General features: G+C 38.8%; 2 protein-coding genes across 3 annotated transcripts in view; both read left to right on the forward strand.

The window, feature by feature from the left end:
• The window catches only part of sv2a (synaptic vesicle glycoprotein 2A), a 49,112-nt gene extending 38,137 nt beyond the window's left edge, over positions 1 to 10,975 (forward strand). The window contains exons 8-13 of the mRNA XM_047361102.1: positions 205 to 293; positions 1,751 to 1,915; positions 2,110 to 2,243; positions 2,536 to 2,742; positions 5,879 to 6,038; positions 6,523 to 10,975. Of these exons, the coding sequence (XP_047217058.1) occupies positions 205 to 293; positions 1,751 to 1,915; positions 2,110 to 2,243; positions 2,536 to 2,742; positions 5,879 to 6,038; positions 6,523 to 6,706 (939 nt within the window). The 3' untranslated portion in view covers positions 6,707 to 10,975. The remainder of the gene's footprint in view (positions 1 to 204; positions 294 to 1,750; positions 1,916 to 2,109; positions 2,244 to 2,535; positions 2,743 to 5,878; positions 6,039 to 6,522) is intronic.
• Positions 10,976 to 13,924: 2,949 nt separating this feature from the next.
• On the forward strand, positions 13,925 to 15,984 carry bola1 (bolA family member 1). 2 transcript variants are annotated; one of them, XM_047361337.1, is made up of 2 exons: positions 13,925 to 14,065; positions 15,060 to 15,984. In XM_047361337.1, the coding sequence occupies exon 2, from the start codon at positions 15,082 to 15,084 to the stop codon at positions 15,532 to 15,534; it is 453 nt and encodes a 150-aa protein (XP_047217293.1). In that variant the 5' UTR covers positions 13,925 to 14,065; positions 15,060 to 15,081; the 3' UTR covers positions 15,535 to 15,984. The 2 variants fall into 2 exon arrangements, with proteins under 2 accessions (XP_047217293.1, XP_047217294.1); XM_047361338.1 differs by lacking the exon at positions 13,925 to 14,065 and adding an exon at positions 14,449 to 14,737.
• The last annotated feature ends 665 nt before the right edge of the window (positions 15,985 to 16,649 follow it).

The following is a 16,649-nucleotide window of genomic DNA, read 5'->3' on the forward strand; positions in this document are numbered from 1 at the left end:
TTGCACGCTGGGTATTTATGAGGTTTTTCTGTTGATTGTTTTATTCTCAGCTCTCTTGATTTCTGCTGGAATTTGGATGCTTATTTATTTCAATCGACTGATATTTGTTTTCAGAGATGTATTGTGATTGTTTGCTCTTTTTCTGGCAGCACACCATTATTTCCTCCATTTCATGAGAGTCTCTGTGGGTCTGTGGTCTTTTAGGTGTGGAAGAATTTCCTAACTGTTTTCTCCCCCGAGTACCGCCGCACCACCTACATGATGATGGCTGTGTGGTTCTCCATGTCCTTCAGGTAAGACCAGGTTGAATAACCAGGCTGTTGTAGTCAGTTATCAACATTTAGTCAAAAACTCTTAGCTTGGTGCATTTTGTTGATCTTAACCAAAAGCGATCCTTAGTTAATTATTACATTTAGTTTATTTATATAGAGCCAATTATGCATTTAAATGCATAACTATAGAGATAAATAAGGATAATCTAAGCCAGTCTAACAATAAACTTCATCAAACAGGGGCGTTTCAAGCTTGGTCTTCAAAGTGGACAGGGTGTCTTCCTCATGGACTGAAACTAGGATCTGGAGCCTGATAGCTTGTTGCATTCTGTTGTTGCTTTGTGATAATAGAAATTACAATAATCCAGCCTCAAATAAATAAATTTATGGACTATTTTTTTGTGCCACTCGCACAAATTTTGGCAATAATGCACAGAGAAAAGAAGCTGTTCAAAGAATCCAATTTAACATGTGATTTAAAGGACATATCCTGCTCAAAGATGACATGAAGGTTCCTTAAATAATTACTGGATGCTATAAAGAGAAAATGACTAAGCAGTTTGTTTCTCAGATGCTCAGTTCTAAAGATGACAAATTCACTCTTATTTGAGTTTAAAATCAGTAAAATAAAAGTCATTCAGCTGTTTATGTCTTTAAGAAATGCCTGTAGTCTAATTAATCACTCTTTTACCTGTTCTGAGGTGTGTCTGAGAGCAAGTCGTTTTGGTGCTGTCTCTTTAAATGCTACTGAGGCCCTTCACACCACGCCCCGCCATCAGGTCACAGAGCTTTCCACTCCACCGTGTTCAGCTATTTTTGTAGTTTGATAACAGAGATACAATTATCCAGCTGCAAAGAAACAAGACAAAAATGGCAAAACCAATGCTAAACTGTTAATGTAATAATACTATTCCAATCATGTAGAACGGTTCTGTTCTCAGGAGCTAAAAGCAGCAAACAGCACTGACATAAGCAGAAGGCACGATGCTACTGCTATCAGAACAATGACCAGGAGGTCATATCAACACATAATAAATTCATGTCTAAAATAATGAATTATGTAGGTTAATACACCCAACATCTAAACATTTAGATTTTCCACTTACAGCTTCGACATACTTGAGCTAGGATTAAAATCGCAGTGAGAAATAACAATGGTGGATACGCAAAATTGGTTAGTTGGAAGTCCATAACGTTGTTTAGCTGTTCCGCAGCAAATACTGTGACATAACAGTTAAAAAATCATAATTGTCAATAGAGTAAACTGAACAGCTAAAAATGTGGATTTTGCATGGTATGTCTCCTTTAACCTACTTAAAATTAAAAGTGCACAATAATTTCCCAACCAACATATGATGTTTTTTTTGTCAAAAAGAACAGTAACTTGCAAAGCCATTCAGGTGCATTCAGAAAGCTAACAGTCGTGAGTGTTTTCTACAGCTTGGCTTTTTGTTACTAATTTACTTTCTTTCTTCCAGCTACTACGGCCTGACAGTGTGGTTTCCTGACATGATTAAGTACCTGCAAAAACAGGAGTACGCCTCGCGCACCAAGGTTTTTGTCAAGGAGAAAGTAGAACATGTCACCTTTAACTTCACTCTGGAGAACCAGGTCCACCGTCAGGGGCAGTACTTCAATGACAAGTGAGTCAGCCACACTCTTATTACAGGTTGCAAGTTGAAACTGCAAGGGAGAAGGGTTGTTTGTTTTTTACTGTCAGTAATGATTATATATGAAGGATCCCTGCAGACTAGACTTAATAATCAGAATTTAAAAACACTGCTTGCTTTTTATAACCATTTTCTTACTCCTTATTTGCTCATGTTCTTGCTTGCAGGTTTATGAATATGAAAATGAGATCTATGGTGTTTGAAGATTCGTGGTTTGAAGAGTGTTACTTTGAGGATATCACCTCCAGCAACACTTTTTTCAAGAACTGCACATTTATTGCCACCCTCTTTTACAACACCGGTGAGGAGATTTACTGGTGCTAAATAACCATTAGAAAGAGTTGGAAACTGGTCTTACATTCAATAAGAGTTCGATATATCTAGCGTATTATTATTATTTTATCAATCAATAATGACTATGGAATCTGTTGTGTGTTTTTGCTGTTAGATTTAAATAGTTGTAGATAAAGACCTGATCATTTGTATTATGTTCTGATATGTGAAATTGAATATTTTGTTACCATCAACGTGTTGCTCTTTACTGACAACCCCCCTCCAGCTCTCCTCCTGCTCATCCCCTTCTATCCTTACAGATCTTTTTAAATACCGGCTGATCAACTGTAAGCTCATAAACAGCACTTTCCTGCACAACAAAGAAGGCTGCCTGCTTAGTGACATCAGTGATGAAAATAATGCCTACATGGTCTACTTCGTCAGTTTCCTGGGCACCTTGGCAGTGTTGCCAGGTAACATTGTGTCTGCGCTCCTCATGGACAAGATTGGACGTTTGAGGATGCTTGGTAAGACAGAGAATGGGGCAACAATACGCAACGTTCGGTTAGGTGAATGTGTTGAAAAAGGAGAGCGAGTTGGTGTAAATAAACCTGCTTTTACATAATACATTTTAAATTACGAATACTAATATTTCAAAAAAATACATTTACATTTGTCTTGTGTTTTGCTAAATTAATTAATTAATGTATGGATCCCAATCCTCTGAATCTGCAGAGTGATGTGTTGGTCCTGTTGCTTGATAATGTGAGCAAATCAGAACTTTTCAATTCAACTGCTAACTCAAGCTAAGCAGCCAATCAAATAGCTTGACAGCACAGCAGCTGTTTGCTCACACTAAAATATTGTTTCATTCATGCATTTAGAGGTAAAGTAGCCCTTAAATAACAAATCAAGCAGCAATGCAGTAGTCATCTATAGCCAGTAAATGGCTAAACTTATAGGCCGTAAATATAACATGCAAATGCATTTCAGCTCTCTTAACAAGCAGAAGAAACGGTGAAATTGGAGAAATTGGGGAGCTCCACCAAATTCTTTGGGGGTGAAGGCTTGGAAAAAGTATTGGTTTATTGGTGGATCCCATCAAAGCTGTATGTAAAACATCCAGTTTTATGACTAAATGTTGATGTTGAGACCATGTCATGCTCACAACTTTTCATAGAAATGGTTCCATTACACAGATTTTAGAATTATTTTGACCGAACTTATATGTATATACTTGCAATGTGTTAGAAGAGTTTGTGGACAAGAAGATGTGTCATTTCCAAAAATATTCTGTTCAATGCAATACTGTAGGAGTGGGACTGTGGATCCAAGAGCCACGCTTATAAGTGTTGCTCTGTGTGTGGACCAATTATCAAATCCCTCAACGAAAGCAGGGGTGAGGCTGGGGCCTTAGTATGGGGCCTGTAATTTGGTATCTTATCACCAAAGTGCCGAACCCTTCTTAGCTCACAGACAATTAAATATTTAATTGTGCTCAAAGAGAAAAATGAATCACCCTCTACCCCTTTCCTTTGCAACAAAAAGAAAAGCATATCATGAAAATGCGTCTTTGTAATGCCGCACAAGATGTAGTAACTCCTGGGTGTTGTTAACGGTACATTTGTTCCCCTCTAGTTCATCTCGCTGACTACACAGTGACACAACATAAGCAGAATGCCTTGTTTAGAGAACCTTGGCTGAAACTTCTCTGTTGAGCTCCAAACAGACATAATGCATATCTTTGCAGGATTGTTCTTTCCATATATCACCAGTCAGTCCAATGTCAGTGTCATGCTGTCATTTCAGAATTGTCTGAAATTTTGGTAATAAGAAACAATTATATTTCTTTGCTAGCTCTTCAGGCTCTTCTTCATTTCCCATTTTCTGTCTTTTTATCATTTCATGACTCAATCATTCAAAATAATTGACAGTTTGTTATGGATTATTTTCTGCTTTTTAACTCTGCATTAAATATAATCACAATCAGACAAAATGAGAAAGAAAATAATCCATTTTATTGGAGGTGATATGAGGATGCAGCACCCCCTACTGCCCACTAAATATATAAGGTAAAATTTCACTAAAGTCACATTCGGTACTATCAGGTCACAAAGTTTGGTTCTAGAACATCTGTTAGTTTCTTAAAACTTAGCTGCTTTGCTAGCAAAAACAACTTTAGTCCTAGAGGAAATGTCCCTTTCCATTCCACCCCTAACTCCTTCCATTTTGTACCGATACACCATTAATTTCAAATCCATATAACCGCTAGGTATCAGTTTACTGCTCTTTGTAGTTGTTAATGGAGATAAAGTCATAAAAATACTCTAATTTCACATTTAGTTTAACTGTAAATTACTTTCTTAAAACATTTTATTAAACCCCGTCTTCATGCATTTTTTTTCCCAGCTCCTTTTGGGTTTATTGACCCGTTTATATGTCAAAATAAAACGGTGATAAACCTCGTGCTGGTAGATATTGTTTAATGGAGTTTAGACGAAAATTCAGATGGAAAGATTCACTTTCACCGCCTCCACCTTCCAATGACTTTTCCGTGCGTCGCCCGGCCTTCCAATCAGCATCCTGTCCGCCTGATTCTTCATCCAATCACCTTCCAACGGCTTGCTTTTAAAGGATCTTCAGCTGTGTTCATCCTTGCTTGTCAGCGTAGCTCATCCCTCCTCCACCCCACTTCCACCATCTTCCTTCCCATCTACTCCTGGCTTCCTTGCTCCCTGGCCGCCAATCCACCACCAGTGTCGGATCAGGGGGAAGAAATCTCTAAATCTAAGCCTTACAAATGTTCATCTTAGCTCACATCATTCACAGCATTCATGTCTTCCTCCCAGGTCCGAGCGCCAAAGAAATAACCATGTAATTTCACATCATTAAAACCTTTCTAGTTGCCATCCCTTTTTCCTTGTGAGTCTTTTCAGATTGAATTGAGTTACATAATCACATTTCCTTACAGTAGAACATGAGAAGAATAAATAAAATTACATCAGATCATTTGGCTGTCAAAGCAGGTACAAAACTCACACATCCAGCCCTCAAGGATCTGGATATGACACAAAAAAACTTATAAAAATACTTTAAAGTGAAAGTTGTCAAAATTTATTTTCAATAAAACAAAATACATTTTCAAAGCAAATGAACTCAGTTTCAAACCATTAAATTCTGTTATAATTTAGTGATTAATTTTCAAACCAATGCATTTAATTTCAAATTTTACAAATACAGATTCAATCTGAGCAATTTAAATTGAGTTTCTGCCCATACAAACTGCCCCTCCACTGGTTTAGACACTGATGCATGGCTAGTACAAAACGTTCTGCAGCACATGGCTGCAATAGTAACATGACCATCACCCATTCAGCTCCAACCACTTAAAAACATCAGTTATTTTAAACCCCTTAAAACCGGCTCCCATCTAATTTGTTACCACACAGTAAAGAATGAACACCATTAACAGCTGCATGTGTTTATTTATAAGATGGAAAGAGAAACTAAATATGAAAACAGTTCTTGTTAAGAAATTCAAATAACGGACTTATATCTAAAAGACAAAAAATATGTGTCTGTTAGTAGAGCAACACTCCCTCCCACAATGACTTGTCTACAGTAATCACACAGCGTCTGTCTGTTTGCCTCCTTTCTTAACAGCTGGTTCCAGCGTCATCTCTTGCGTCAGCTGTTTCTTCCTGTCTTTCGGCAACAGTGAGTCAGCCATGATCGCTCTGCTCTGCCTGTTTGGTGGAATCAGCATCGCTTCCTGGAACTCCCTGGATGTGCTGACCGTTGAGCTCTATCCTTCTCACAAGAGGTGGGTGATTTAGGCATGCTCTGAATTCTCTTTGACACCCTGAAGACAGTATTTCTGCTGTTGAATCATGTGCTGAATGATGTCAGAGGAGTTGCCCTTTAGGTGACTGGTTGGCTTTCAGGAATGGATGACATTGTGGGGTGAAATCATTGCTGTTGTTTGGGCTGTAAAGCTCATTTAGCCACTTTTAGAAAATATATTTAATTATTACCTATATAAATCTATAATTGATAGAAAATAAGATGAACCATGAGAGTGGAGCACAGCAAATTTTCTTGCGAAGCAAAATTCTATTTTTGTTATCAGAGATTAACTTCCAGATTTCAAAACAGGAGACATCGTCTGGTTCTAGCTATTCCCTATAGCACCTCCAGAAATGATCAGATGTTCATTAGTTTATTGGATTCAGTTGTTCTCTCCTTAAAAACTGATTAAGTTACCTACACACAACTGACTGCATGTTTGTGCTCTCCTCCTTCTTTAGAACCACAGCGTTTGGTTTCCTCAACGCTCTCTGTAAGTTAGCAGCCGTGCTGGGCATCAGCATCTTCACCTCCTTCGTTGGTATAACCAAGGCCGTGCCCATCCTGTTCGCCTCGGGGGCGCTGGCGGCGGGAAGCTTCCTGGCGCTCAAGCTACCAGAGACGCGGGGTCAGGTGCTGCAATAGCGTGGCACGAGCATCTCTGCAGAGGGCAGCAGAGTTTTAGCCACACTGTGGAGGAAACAGCTCAAATGTCCATCAGATCCTGCCCTCTGACCCCACCCCACACTCACCTACATCCACAGTAAAACGGTAAACTACAACATGAATTTGCTGAGGTGCAACATTTGGCCATGAGAGTGATCCTCCCTTAGTGCTGTTGCTGCATCCTCGTAATTCCAGAAAAGATTTATTTATGTTTGTTGATGTTTACTAAAATCTGGTGAAGATGAAAAAACACAAAACCAACATAGATGTAACTTCATTAAGTTTTGTCCCACGTGGTTTAAAACATCCAGGGTTGGTCAGTGACTTCGATAGTTAGCAACGCAGAGAGACTCATAGAAACGACCACTAGCCATCATTGCAGAGTTGTCTGTATTCACCTTCATTCTTTTGAGCAACATCAACTCACCTTTGAAGTTGTGAGTTTGTCATCCTTGTTGGACATCTGCTCAAAAATGCAACAATTCCTGCCTTGATTGGAAGCATTTTTGACTCTGCGGGGTAACACCAAGACATTCCCGTCTTGGCCTTCCTTACTCTGTCTCTCCTGAGGTCTTGTGTTGGTGTCTAGACTTACTGCCATTTTGTAGATAATAGAACATTCCGGGTTTTCTTTAGTTATTGTTACGAATGGGAGGTTAATCTCCCTCCCTTTATGGCATCACTTTTGATCACACTAGAACAGGGATAAGATCGAGACGAGTTTTCTGTGTCTGTCCATGTAAAGCACAACCATTTGTCATGAAACATTTTCACCAGGCAAATGTTTCAGATCCTCCCAGTTAGACATTATTTCTGTCAAACTGTTTATCCCTGTTTGAGAATTGCCTTCTCCCCTCTCCTTTAAAAATATACAGGATGTTTGTCTTTAAGATGTTTCAGAGGGTGTTATGCATGTCACAAAGTATGAAATGTATGTAAACTTGAAAATCCAAACTATAACATGTAAACAGAATTTTACTACAAATATCGTTCTCTATCAAATGTCTGTAGTATTTTGACAGAACATTGGTTCTTTATTTCCTGATACCTTTAACAAACCTTCCCAGGTGTTTTAGAGAACTCTGCACAAAACTTTGGTAAACTTGAAATGTCTGGAAGAAAATATTGGAAGATGTGGAGGAGTTACAAGAAGACTCATTTTTAGGTTATTTTGGTTTAGTCTTCTCTGAGAACTTGATATTCATATTTATTTCTTCTTCATTGGAATTGGAATATTGAACATTGATGCAATATTGAGAAACTGTTGTTTTTTTTTTAAGGGTGGAACATTTTGCTAATCCATGATTCGGTTCAGTTTGGTTTGGTTCGCTCTCCATAAATACCATACACCAGCTTAAAGAAACTGTTTCCTTCATCTTAAAAGACAGTGCTTGTGCCATATGTAAGACCTTTGGTAGATGTTCACTTCACCAACATTTATATTCTGTTTGGTGTTTTCACCAACTCCTTCACAATTCCTTATATATTTTTTTCATAAACTTCATATATTATCAGGCTTCTGAAATGTAAGATGGAGTGAAGCCAGTTTATACTTTAGTCATGTCTTTGAATCCCACATCCTCCATATTGGCATAAGCCGCCTATCTTTAGCTTAACTCCTAATGATTTATCCAACATTTTTACCTAGAGGCTGTTTAAAAGCTGCATACATGCTATGCATCAATTTATCATGACAACCTACCATATGGGATACGGTAGCTCGAATAGGATAACTGAGATGTCATTTCCTGAAATGATCTAAATCCACCCAGCATACCAAACAATGTTTCTGCTGGTACCATCTAACTCTGAGTATGGCTGCTGCTCTCTGCAGCTTCAAGATGTTGATGCTCCTTTTTGTTGCTAATACGCAGAATCGAACAGTACTCACATGTCCTGAACTGTAACTTGTTTTCAAAGATTTCCTTCAAAACCGTTAACCAATGCAGGATAACATGCTTAGTCTGCATTTTATGAAAGATAATATATCATATTCATATTGCAACACCAATAGGGTTATATCTTTAAACAGTTTTTAATAATTTAGGGTTTACAGGCAGAATTTTTAACAACTCTAAGGATTTATTCTGCTAATTGGGATATTAATTTAATGTGGCTTTATCAATGGCTTTAGCATATGAAGGTAGCAAAATATTCAATTACACTTATCAGAAAAAACTTGCTGCCCAGCAGCAATTATTATAAACCATGTACAAGAAACAGCTCTCTGCATTCCCACATACCCTCTGATCATAAAAAACTTAGATTATTATGTTCACAGTTGCTTGGAAATAAAAGAAAAGCAATCATGCTTGACATGATTGCTTTTCTTTTATTTTCAAGCAACCATTTCCTCTTGTCCAAACTGCCATTTTGTAGGATAGTAGCCATATGTAGTTTCAAGACCATTGAATATATAGCCAAACCACTGCACTAAATGTGCAATGTGCACAAGTTTGAGAGCCTTGACTTGTTTGACACCCACCCTGATGCCCGTTTTGTTGAAAAATAAATGAAGAACCAGGGGAACATTTACTGAAAGCACAACCATAATCTACCAAATTATGATTTTGTGAACGTGAGTACAGTAGTGAACATGCTGAGGGTTTACACAGTCCTGCACAAGTAAAATGACCCCTCGTTTTTTTATTTTATTGTCTGCTGATGTTGATTTATCACCTGATCCATTGTCTATTCGTGTGCCATTAGTACCACCTCTCATGAATTATTGCCAAATATTTTCAGTGGCCTGAGTTTACATGTTATAACATAAGATCTGCTATAGATCTAAATATATATGTAAATAAATTTAACTATAATAGAACTAATAGGATTTTCAAGTGATTTGCCCCCATGATCTTCACATTACTGAAGTCATTTTTCTCTGTTGAGCATGTAGAGCAGGAACACTTACTTTCTCTCTGAAACTGATCCAAAATGTGCAGTTTGACAGTTCAGGTACCCCAGTGATTAAGCTCCGACTTGCAAAAACCTCAGCAGCCAAAACAGTTAGCTGTTACATTGCAAAATGTCCAGCATACCATCTCAGAAGCATACTGATAGAAACTAAATAAACACAAAAACTATACAAGCAAGAAACAAATTCTCTGCAAACTGCCCTATGTCACACATGAATTCAGGAACATCAAAGACAAGATAACTCTATTTAGTAGAGAATGCTGTTAAAATGCTAATATGACAGTTCAAGCTCCAAATCAAAGGCGTCTCTCATACATATCTACGCCTATGTTACAGGGTGTTTTTGTATAATTACCTTGTTGGCTGGGCAACAGTCAATTATGAGTGCAAAAAGTTAACAAAGCAATAAGTGTTTGGGTGTTTGTCTCTTACATGGTTGTTGGAAATTGAAGCGCACTACTACATGCCTGTCATTTCCACTGAAGGGATTGTTCAGCCTAACTGAAGTGAGGCTGTGTAGTGCATGGCCGAGCTATTAGTATCTTACCTGTAGTAGACAACTGTCAGAGGGATCTCAACTTAAGTATTGGGTACTTTGAGCAGGAATGATTAAAGAGACAATTTACACCATCTAAAATAAATGTAATATAAAATATAAACTTTGGCTTTTTTAGATGGAGACAATTAACTCTTCAACAGTTCCGCTTTTTTGAAGTTCTTAGCTTAACCTCGAGAGATTTCCTCCCTGATCCTTTAATCTGAGATCACTCTGACTGCTGTCTTTTTCATGTAAGAAACTGACTGCTCAGAACTACTCTGCACACCTTCACATCAAAAATTAATTAATGAAGACATGAAATATAAAACCTAACATTTTTGTGTGACTCTCTAAAACCACTCTTGGTCTTGAAGCTTCTGTCAATAAAACTGCATCACCATAAATTAAATGTAACAAAGACTTATCACCTTTGTCACTGTACTGTGCTGTAGAAAATGTAGTTGATTGTTTGTAAGTATAGAAACTGTGGAATCAAATATGAAAAACTGATAAAAAAAAAGTGTAAATGAACAATGCTGTATGTTGTCTTTGATTTTGTGTATTTTGTAAATGAGGATGAGATAATACACTAAGTAAAATCATCAATGTCAAACAGCAGTTATGGATCTTAGTTAGATTAAAAGTGGCAGATGCAGTTTTGTTTATTTGTTTAGAGGTGTGTGAGATTTCTCCATGTTGATTTGTGATCAGGATTGCATTTGCTGCGACCTTTTGGAACTATGACAAAAATTTATGAAAACAATGAATAATAAACAAGTGGAAAAGATTGATGGAAAGTCAATATGTTTAATTTGTCAAATATATAGATATATAAATATATCTATATATGTATATATATAGATACAGGGGTTGGACAATGAAACTGAAACACCTGGTTTTAGACTACAATAATTTATTAGTATGGTGTAGGGCCTCCTTTTGCGGCCAATACAGCATCAATTCGTCTTGGGAATGACATATACAAGTCCTGCACAGTGGTCAGAGGGATTTTAAGCCATTCTTCTTGCAGGATAGTGGCCAGGTCACTACGTGATACTGGTGGAGGAAAACGTTTCCTGACTCGCTCCTCCAAAACACCCCAAAGTGGCTCAATAATATTTAGATCTGGTGACTGTGCAGGCCATGGGAGATGTTCATCTTCACTTTCATGTTCATCAAACCAATCTTTCACCAGTCTTGCTGTGTGTATTGGTGCATTGTCATCCTGATACACGACACCTCCTTCAGGATACAATGTTTGAACCATAGGATGCACATGGTCCTCAAGAATGGTTTGGTAGTCCTTGGCAGTGATGCGCCCATCTAGCACAAGTATTGGGCCAAGGGAATGCCATGATATGACAGCCCAAACCATCACTGATCCACCCCCATGCTTCACTCTGGGCATGCAACAGTCTGGGTGGTACGCTTCTTTGGGGCTTCTCCACACCGTAACTCTCCTGGATATGGGGAAAACAGTAAAGGTGGACTCATCAGAGAACAATACATGTTTCACATTGTCCACAGCCCAAGATTTGCGCTCCTTGCACCATTGAAACCGACATTTGGCATTGGCATGATTGACCAAAGGTTTGACTATAGCAGCCTGGCCGTGTATATTGACCCTGTGGAGCTCCTGATGGACAGTTCTGGTGGAAACAGGAGAGTTGAGGTGCACATTTAATTCTGCCGTGATTTGGGCAGCCGTGGTTTTATGTTTTTTGGATACAATCCGGGTTAGCACCTGAACATCCCTTTCAGACAGCTTCCTCTTGCGTCCACAGTTAATCCTGTTGGATGTGGTTCGTCCTTCTTGGTGGTATGCTGACATTACCCTGGATATCGTGGCTCTTAATACATCACAAAGACTTGCTGTCTTGGTCACAGATGCGCCAGCAAGACGTGCACCAACAATTTGTCCTCTTTTGAACTCTGGTATGTCACCCATAATGTTGTGTGCATTTCAATATTTTGAGCAAAACTGTGCTCTTACCCTGCTAATTGAACCTTCACACTCTGCTCTTACTGGTGCAATGTGCAATCAATGAAGACTGGCTACCAGGCTGGTCCAATTTAGCCATGAAACCTCCCACACTAAAATGACAGGTGTTTCAGTTTCATGTTCCAACCCCTGTGTGTGTGTGTGTGTGTGTGTGTGTGTATCTCAGCACTCCACTGCTGAAGAAAAGCATGTTAAAGCTTGTTTAAGACTTGCTGCTGAAGATTTGAACGAGTCAATTAAATACTGGGAGAATATGTTCTGATGAGGACGTAGACCAAACACACCATGTTTGGAGAAGGAATGGTTCTGCACATCACCCCAAAAACACTATAGCAGAAGTGAGGCTTGCAGATGGAAACATTCTGCTGTGGGATTTTTACAGCACATGGTACTAGTAGACTGAATTTAACAGAAGTAAAGATGAATGGAGAATTGTACCGGGACATTCTTCTTAAAATTCTGAACATGAAACAAGTTTGGATTTCAAAACACACAGCCAAGGAAGCTCTTAACTGGATTTAAAGAAAGAAACAAAAAATTATAGAATGAACCTATTATTTACATGAATTCTATCCAATAAATTTAGGCATTAATAATATATTTTTATTGGATTATATAAATAATAAATTATATATCTTTACTGAAAGAAAAAGATGAGTGTGACTTGAAGGAGTTAAGTGTATTGGTGTTCATGTATTATGGTGAGATGAGCAATCTAAGGGTGCTGGTCTGTGCTGTCATGGTGAAGAAAGCATTGAGCCAAAAGCAAAGCTCTTGGTTTATTTGTCCATCAATGATGCAAACATCACCTATGGTCATAAGATATCTATCTTGACAAAATGAGCAGAATCCTGGATACAAGTGGCTAAATTGAGCTTCCTCTGTGGGGTGTCTGTGCTGACCCTTACAGATAACATACAGAGCGCCATCATCTGGGGAGAGCTCTGGACAGAATTGCTGGTCATCTGCATCAAAAGGAATCAGCTAAGAGTGTCCAGACAATTACTTTTTGCAAAAGGCAACTTGGTATGGATAGCTTTATCCCCTTAATAAATTAAATAATCACTTGAAAACTTCATTTTGTATTTACTTGGCTTATCTTTGTCTGATAATAAGATTTGTTGATGAAATATTAAAGTGTGACTAAAAGGCAAAAAAGAAGAAATTAGTAAATATATTTTTCATGACTGTATATTTCTTCTTGGCATAGAACACCTTTGGAATATGGTGAAGAGGTGTCACTAAAGAGAGGAATGTGTGGGTTTTCTATATGGCTCTTGCGATAATGGTCAACAGTGAGAGACAGTCATAATTTGTAGGAGATATGTGGCCTAGGACTGTGGTGAAAAAGGACAAAGATGTGACACCTTGTTGTTTTCAATAAAAGAATGGAAGAATAAGTGGTTCAGCACCATTAGTTAGCCAGTGAGACTAATAGTGATGCTTTGCCCTCTATTTCAAACGAGGCATCAGCCAGAGTTGACGCTGGATGACCCATTTATTTCCAATGAACACCCATTTCAGCTATCAGACTGCAAGAATATCACAAGGTTGTTTGGATGCCAAGCATAAAAAATATCGTCGCCAGTTAATAATAGAAGTTAAAGCGTCTGCTAAATGAATTCCTAGATGTGTATTAATCAGCAGGCGATCTCTAGTAGTTAATCTTTGAACGAATATTCCTTTTTTTAAATTATGTTGCAAAACGCCAGCCTCCAGGTCTCCTTTTTCTTCTCTTCTTCTGCGCGGCTCACCTGCCGGTTGACTGTAAAGGAGTGCACCCAGGGGAATCCAGCAGGTGGCAGCACTGCAGCTAAAAGGGGTTTTATCCGCCATGAAACGGTAAAAGAGGAAGTCCCACGCAGTCTTTCCATGAAAGGTGAGTTTTTAAATAAATGTAGCATTTTCTCTAACTCATATTCTGGTAAATATGATTTGTTCCCTGATGTCAGCGGTTTATATTTTTTATATTCTGTTGCGTGTAGCATACAAGCTAGGTAGCAGCGACTGGCACCAAATAAGCAGCTAAACAAGCTAGGCTAATTTTAGAAAACAAACGAAATTTAGTTAAATAAGAAAATACAAAAACCTGTGGGATTAGATGCTGTCAGCTGCCTACGGTCATAAATACACACAAAGAAACAGTTTATGGTTGTAAATCAGCTGTAAAAGCCTTTACCTTGTATATGAATACAGTTGACTGAGAATGGGATCCGCTGTGTTGTTTTTGTATATTTAAGGCTTTATGTAGTTACTTTTATGTGTTTTTACGGACTATTGCTTTGTTTTAGGATGTCTTTTGTCATAAAGCCCTAAATTCGTATGAGAATATCATTTTAACAAGATCACAACCATCCGAACCTCATGGCTCCCCTGATTTGAGCTCATTAGAGCCAAACTGGGCTTCAGTGGGGCAGGGATGTGAACTGCTGACCACCGCTTAAGGCCATCCTTAAGGTTTTCTATATCCGCTGAATCCCTGGAGGGTAGGATGGCGGCTGGTGCCATCTCCGGCTTTCAATGGGCGAGACACAAGGTGCACTCTGGACAGGTCAGCAGTCCATCACAGGGCAAAGCAGAAACATGAAAGACAACCATGCACACACACACACACACACACACACACACTCTTGCACCTAATTAAGGAGATCAGTTAACCTAAGATGCATGTTTTATGAAGGTAGGAGAAGCCACAAAAATGCAAACTCTACGCACAGAGGCTGTAGCTAGGACCTACTTGGTGAATGGCAAAAATGCTGAGAGCTGCACCACTGTGCAGCACATAGATACTGGAATGCTGCTAATGAAAATAAAACATGCCACATGTTCAGGATCTGTTAATTAAGGTGTTTGTTTGCCTGTGGTTCTCCTAGGTGGTCCCCTCCGAAGTCTCTGATGCTTCCCAGTGTCTCCCGCTGTACTCGGCACATCACCGTCAGTCTTTCTGTAACCCGGTCTTTGGCTCACTTCAGACCACACATGGACCCGGACCCTAACCGGCCTATTGAAAGAACCATCAGAACCAAACTTACTGATAAGTTCAAGCCTGATCACTTGGAGGTCCACAATGAAAGCTACATGCACGCTGTTCCCCCTGGATCTGAGACCCATTTCCGTGTCCTGGTGGTCAGCTCCCAGTTTGCGGGTCTGCCACTGATTCAGCGCCACCGTCTGGTCAATGAGGTATTGAAGGAAGAACTGAGTAGCTGTGTTCATGCGTTGGCTATCCAGGCAAAGGCTCCTGAGCAGTGGGCCATGGACCCCACTCTGGGAAAGAGTCCCCCCTGCATGGGAGGTTCAAAAGGCGATCCCACTGTGGAGGAGAAGTTTAAGGCTGGACGGGATTAACTGTTGGACACTCAGTGTTTGACATTTTCTTTTCATTCTGTCACATCGTTTGTTGGTTCCCATAATTGGTTCATGACTGTCCGTCATGAAATGCATAGTAAAGTTCTCCGAACAATCGGGATCCAGTGAAACTTGTAGGAAATAAAAACAGGATGAATGTAGTGTCATGATTGTCAGGGCTGCCCGGTGTTTATCCTGCTTATTGGAGACGTTTGAATCCTTCAATGAGAATCCATCCAGTTCACAACGTTCTACCGCTAGTTGGTTTTATTTTTTGCGTTGGGACCTTGCAGGTAAAATTGTTTGGAACCTCTTATAAATAAATCACAGTTTGGTTGCAAGAATGAGTCTCTTCACATTAACATTCTTCTACTTAGAACTGTATGATTGCTCTTATGTTGCCATAAAACTGTTAAATACAAATTAAAAATGAATAAATATTGTACCGTGTTTAGTGTTCTGTGCATTTCTGCTGCTGAATGAAAATAAGTGATTCTTCCATTTTAGCATTTGCAAAATATCAGTTTATTATGGGCAAGTTTCTCTGATTTATTTGTAGTTGAGTTAAAAAAACTGTTCCCCAGTGCAAACATAATACTGTCTGTAGTGATGTTAGATGTGCTTTATATAAATTCAACAAACATTTTTTTCATAATGAAACAAGTCTGTCGGATTATTTGGTTTAATGTAATCTGGAATATATTACTATTAAGAAATGTGGAGCCTTTAAAAATCAGCTGGTTTAGCTCCAGTCAGGCACCCCTAATTGATTTCATGACAGCACAACTTCACGCAATGCCTGCAGCGGAAGGATGATTCATTGTTTTTATGGGTCAAACCGAGAATGAAGTGGTACCAGGATTCTGATTCAGATGGGTCACTGTTGGTTGTTCTGGGTAAAAATATGGTCTGAAGGTTATATCATATAGGCTTTAACATTGAAAGTGTTGCATAAGTACTAATAATACTTAATACTGTACAGACGGTATATCTGACATGGCTTATTGTCCATTCTTGGGATGGTATTGTCATGCCACTGGCTCAACACAAGGGGGCAATATGTGCACATCAAATGACCAACTGGGCAGACAAAAAGCTCATCTAATTAAAGACAA

The sequence above is a fragment of the Girardinichthys multiradiatus genome, chromosome 3 (genome assembly GCF_021462225.1).
Source record: "Girardinichthys multiradiatus isolate DD_20200921_A chromosome 3, DD_fGirMul_XY1, whole genome shotgun sequence".
In the NCBI taxonomy this organism is placed as follows: Eukaryota; Metazoa; Chordata; class Actinopteri; order Cyprinodontiformes; family Goodeidae; genus Girardinichthys; species Girardinichthys multiradiatus.